Consider the following 5,641-nt stretch of genomic DNA (forward strand, 5'->3'; position numbering starts at 1 on the left):
TAATATAAATATATAAAAACGAACAGGTAAACAGGTATGTGATGTGCGTGTGTGTGTGTGTGTGTGTGTGTGTGTGTGTGTGTGGGCCGGTCGGTGGCGAGTAATCTGGTGATACGGCGACGACATCCTCCCCCCGTTGAAAATTACAAGTTTTCAACTTCTTGCTCTAGTGGGAGCCGACACAATTTACCGACAGGCCTTTGCATTTCAGCTCCAGTAGCGGTACGTAGGGTCACTACACGAATGATACCATCGCCTCCGGGATGTACCTTGATTATTCTTCCCAACCTCCATCTGGTCGGTGGCGAACAATCTTCTTTTATTATTACCACGTCATTTATGGACATTTCCCTTTTTGAGGTCAACCACCGTCCTCTGACTTGGAGCTGTGGCAAATACTCGCTATACCATCTTCTCCAAAACATCTGCATTAGGCCTTGTACAAATTTCCAACGCTTCAAGTGCGCTACTTCATTTTGTGGTATCTCGGGTTCGGCTGGTAATAGTAACGGACCCCCCACTAGGAAGTGGGCTGGTGTCAGGGCATTTGGTTCACATGGATCACTATTTAATGGAGTCATAGGTCGCGAGTTGACACACGATTCGATCTGGCATAGTAGGGTTTGTAACTCTTCGAGATTGAGCCGGGTATCCTTGACGACACGAACTAAATGAGTTTTTACGCTCTTTACGGCGCTTTCCCATAGGCCACCGAAATGAGGGGCGGATGGTGGGTTGAAATGCCATTCTACTCCTTCCCTTGCCATGAGATCTTCAGTGTTCTTCACGTAGCTGGACAACTCTTTTTGTGCGCCTACGAAGTTTGTTCCGTTATCACTATATATCTTCTTACATTTCCCACGTCTGGACATGAATCGTCGCAATGATGCCATGAATGCATCGCTTGTGAGCCCAACTACTGCCTCTAGGTGAATTGCTCTGGTTGAAAAACATACAAATACTGCTATCCAAGTTTTTATTGCTGTTACTCTACGTATGCCACTTCGGATGAGTAAGGGTCCTGCGAAATCGACACCTGTTATTGTGAATGGTCTTGAAAATTGCACGCGATTCTTAGGCAAGGGTGCCATTACTGGGTTCTCGAATTGGGGTCTTGAGCGAATACAGGTGACGCAGCGAGATGTCACCGACCGTGCCATTACTCTGCCTCGTAGTGGCCAATAACGTTGCCGGACAGCGGCCAAGAGAGCTTGTGGACCACAGTGATGCATGGCTCTATGTTGCTCCTCAAAGATTAGTCTTGTTACTTTGTGCCTTGAAGGTAATACTATTGGATGCTTTTGGGTCTCAGCAATATCGGCATTCCCAAGTCGCCCTCCAACCAAAATTACTCCATCTTCACTAATAAACGGGCACAAGGTTCTCAGAACACTTCTTTTCTGAATTGACTTTCCTGCTAGGAGGTTCATGAGGTCTATTCCAAACTCGTCGGCTTGCGCTCCTTTTATTAGTCTACGTTCTGCTAAGCGGATATTTGATACTGTAAGGTACCGTGGCAAACTGCTTCCTGTCTTCTTGGCTCGCTTAAACTCTATGAATTTCCCTAACCAAGCGATTGCGCGGACAAGCTTAACCCAATCTGAGTATAAAGGTAGCAAATCGCTGGTTATGTTAGTCGTTATTAATGCAAGTCGAATTGGTCTTATCTCAGGCAGGTCTTCTTCTTTAACAATTGATTCAGGTTCGGATTTCCGATTGTGTCCCTCTGTTACCAGCCAACTAGGTCCGTTCCACCACTTAGCGCAAGATAATATTTCCGTCGGCCTTAATCCTCTTGATGCCACATCGGCTGGATTATCCTCGCTCCTAATGTGGTGCCATTGTTTTTTGTCGGTAAGCTCTAGAATTTGATTGATTCGGTTGGATACAAACGTTTTTAACCGTGTGGTTTGACTATTCAGCCACCCTAATACTATTGATGAGTCTGTCCACAGTTGAAATGTACATAGTTCCACACACCATGACTCGGCGACTTTGTTTGCTAATTCGACTAGCAGCAATGCTCCGCTTAACTCTAGTCGGGGTATAGTCAATTCTTTCAGAGGTGCCACTCTTGTCCTTGCACAAAGAAGCTGAGAATTCCACCTTCCATCATTATCTCTCGTCCTGATATAGATGCAAGCCCCATATGCCTCCTGGGAGGCATCGCAAAACCCATGTATTTCGGGAGGATCATTTGACAACGGTTTCACCTTCCTTGGTATAGATAAACATTTGAGATCCTGCAACTCACGAATGAATGATTTCCATCTTCCTTGAATGTCAGGAGAAAGTTGCGTATCCCAATCTAATTTCATCGACCATATTTGCTGTAAAAACATTTTTCCTCTTAGTAAAACAGGGCATAAGAATCCAAGTGGGTCAAACACACGATTCAAATCCGATAGCAATGTCCTCTTTGTGCACTTATTCAACGACGGGTCTATAGAGATGTTGAAGTGAAACTGATCTGCTAACGGTTTCCAACCTAAACCCAGGGACTTCACCGTATTTCCATCCTTAATTTCTAAAGTAAAAAGTGGATCGTCTTCTGACTTGTCTATATTCTCTAACACCCTTACAGAATTTGAACACCATTTTCGTAATTTGAGTTTGGCGGAGTTCAAAATATCACTTATTTCTTGTTGTAGCTTCAAACATTCCTCTTCTGTATCAGCTCCTGACATGAGGTCATCCATGTAAAAATCTCTTCTAATTATTCGAGCTGCATTAGGGTAAAGCTCCTTTACATTTTCTGCCAAGGTTACTAGGCACTGAGTTGCAAGAAATGAGGCCGATGTAGTCCCATAAGTCACAGTTGTGAGTCGAAATGTGCGCAAAGGATCACTGGGTTTGGCTCTCCACACAATGCGCTGGAGATCCCAATCCGTTTTTGCAACTGCTACCTGTCTAAACATTTTTTCGATGTCTGATGTCAACACGTATTGATGCTTCCTGAATCTGGCTAGTATGGAGAAGACATCCTCTTGGACATTTGGTCCACACATCAACACATCATTGAGCGTGAGACCAGTTGAACTCTTTGCAGATGCATCGAATACAACGCGGACCTTGGTGGTTAGACTTGATTCCTTTATCACGGCATGGTGAGGTAGGTAGGACGATCGCTTAGGTATTTGGTCTTCATCAATTACCTCTTCCATGTGCCCAAGCTCAAGGTATTCCTCCATGAATCTAGTGTATTCTTTCTGAAGCTTCTCATCCCGCATTAGTCTCCTTTCTACACTTATGAAGCGAGTGATTGCGAGTTTCAACGTGTCACCGAGCTCTTCTACTAAGGGCTTCAATGGTAATCTTACGATGAAGCGACCGTCCGTTCCCCTCTTTGTGTTCTCCTTGAAATGCTCAACGGTCTGCTTCTCTTCCAATAGTTTTAGATTTATCTTTGAATGTCGTCCGTATAAATTATCTTCTTTGTCCTTCAACGCTCTCCAGTCCTCTTCTAGCAACTGTCCCATCGATGCGATGCTCGGGAGTGAAATGACACCAATTTCACCCGTCACTATCCATCCGAATTTGCTACCTTGGAGGCACAATGTATCCACTCCCAAATGGACTCGTTCTGGGTCTAAAAGATCAAAAAAACGAGCCTCCTCCAATGAGCAAGTCTATTGACCCTGCCTCGAAGAACGTCGGATCCGCCAAGCCGTTGGCTATATCTTCTGGTATTTTCCAACCATCCACTGGGGAGGTTACTGCGGGTAGTGAGTTCACGATGATGGGTAGTATGTAGCAAGATATATTTATGCTAAAATTTGACACTCTTGACTTCAATTGTACTTCCACACACGATCTTGATTGTACATGACTTGCTCCAATACCGTTTATTGGTAGAATTGAATGCCTTGTCGGCAATTGTAGCTTGTTGTACAAACCCTTGGATATGAAATTCACCTGGGACCCACTGTCCAATATAGTTCGACATTGGCGGGCATTGCCGAATTTATCAGTTGCTAACACAACCGCGGTCGATAGAAACACATGACTTTTATTGTGATTTATTAATAATGACACTTGATCTGCATTTGCAACTTCTTCGGCATCACTTTCGGCTTCGTTCTCATGAGGAACGGTAGCTGTAGCTGGAGCGTCCCGAGCACTACCTTCAAAGTGTAGTAACGTATTATGAGGTCTTCTACATTTTTGACAAGAATACTTAGAACGACACGCATCCGACATGTGAAATGGCGCCAGACAATTAAAACATAAGCGCCTCCCACGCACATGATTAAAACGATCTGACACGGATAGTTGTTTAAACTTCGAACAGGCATATAGTCTATGTGATCCTTCACACAGGTTACACTTGTCACGATTTGATTCTGATGACGCCGCTAAAGTTATTCTTTTGCTAGTGCCTCCTTGGCTTGCCTTTTTTGATGAGTGGTTGATTTCATTTACCCTTATTGATAATGCTTCCGAGCTTTCAAAGGCGATACTGCGACTTGCCAGAAATGCCATCACGTCCTTATATTTGGGTAACTCTGTAGTCCTTTGTCGGAGCTGCCATTCATGACTGGATGCTCCGTCCATTCTTTCCACTAAAATAGTTACCAGCCATGCGTCCCAATGTTCAATAGGCATTCTCAATGCCTCTAGAGTCTAGAGCCGCCAAGTGTGCAGTGATATGTGATTGTAGCTTTGATAATTCTTGAGCTGAGGCAGACTGTATTCGAGGACTGTTCATAATCGCCCGAATATGTGTTTGAATTACTAAACCTTTGTTATCGTACCGCTGCTGAAGTTTTTGTATTGCTAATCCATAATTCGCGTCCGTCATTGGTAGAGGCTTTACCAAGTCCAGTGCTTGTCCACTTAATGTTGAACGAAGGTAGTGAAATTTATGAGCTGGCGGATAGTCTTGGTCGTGCACCATCACCTTGAAGCTGTCGAAGAAAGCTTCCCATTCCTGTATATTTCCGTTGAACTTCGGTAACTCGATCGGAGCCAGACGTGCTCGTGGGTACGTCGCTGATGAATCAAGAGAAGCCTCGTCACCCGAAGCATTGCGGCGTTTGTTCTTATTTATAATTTCTTGAATTTGTGAACGCGCGGCGAAATAATTGCTTTCGAATTCTTCTCTTTCTCTTTCTTCTTCCAAAGCCTCATCAGTGTTGAGCAACTCTATCTCAACTTGCACGACATCAAATTTTCTATTAATTTGGGGCAACTCTTCTTGCCTAAACTCTAGTAGGGATAGCGCCTCAACCCTTGCATCAAAATTTCCGATAAATTTTAGCGTTCGCGTGAGTGCGGCCTTCACAACACCCCGCTTACGTTTGAGTTCAGATAGCATCTTCAGTGCTTCTGCATCCAAAACCATTGCTACCTTTATTGTAGTAGTTTATAAAAGGAGATAATACTAGTTCAATTCAAAAACTTGTTTATTATAAAATTATAAATGCGCGCAAGGCACAACACAACGTAGGCACGAAACAATACAATACAAATTCAGCTTTAGAATAATTGGATCGAATTTTATGTATAATGTAATGTACCACGTATATTATGAGATTGCCATACCAAGAATAATAATAAATAATCGCGATACCGCCGCCGTATCACGTCGAGGTCACCAAAATGTACGGGCCGGGTACGAAACAGAAATAGTCCGTGCGCC

General features: G+C 43.8%; 2 protein-coding genes across 2 annotated transcripts; both read right to left on the reverse strand.

The window, feature by feature from the left end:
- Nucleotides 1-143: 143 nt before the first annotated feature.
- LOC103308916 lies at nucleotides 144-3,479 on the reverse strand. The gene has a single exon (XM_008183167.1). The coding sequence runs from the start codon at nucleotides 3,477-3,479 to the stop codon at nucleotides 144-146; it is 3,336 nt and encodes a 1,111-aa protein (XP_008181389.1).
- A 1,115-nt stretch (nucleotides 3,480-4,594) lies between these two features.
- On the reverse strand, nucleotides 4,595-5,344 carry LOC103308915. The gene has a single exon (XM_008183166.1). It carries the CDS (start codon nucleotides 5,342-5,344, stop codon nucleotides 4,595-4,597), a length of 750 nt encoding a protein of 249 aa, XP_008181388.1.
- Nucleotides 5,345-5,641: the final 297 nt, after the last annotated feature.

The sequence above is a fragment of the Acyrthosiphon pisum genome, unplaced genomic scaffold (assembly GCF_005508785.2).
Source record: "Acyrthosiphon pisum isolate AL4f unplaced genomic scaffold, pea_aphid_22Mar2018_4r6ur Scaffold_12;HRSCAF=46, whole genome shotgun sequence".
NCBI lineage: Eukaryota > Metazoa > Arthropoda > Insecta > Hemiptera > Aphididae > Acyrthosiphon > Acyrthosiphon pisum.

What these genes read in the sequence shown, in the direction of transcription:
- LOC103308916 (XM_008183167.1), bottom strand. Translation starts at nt 3,479, where the DNA reads ATGGGACAGTTGCTAGAAGAGGACTGGAGAGCGTTGAAGGACAAAGAA.
- LOC103308915 (XM_008183166.1), bottom strand. Translation starts at nt 5,344, where the DNA reads ATGGTTTTGGATGCAGAAGCACTGAAGATGCTATCTGAACTCAAACGT.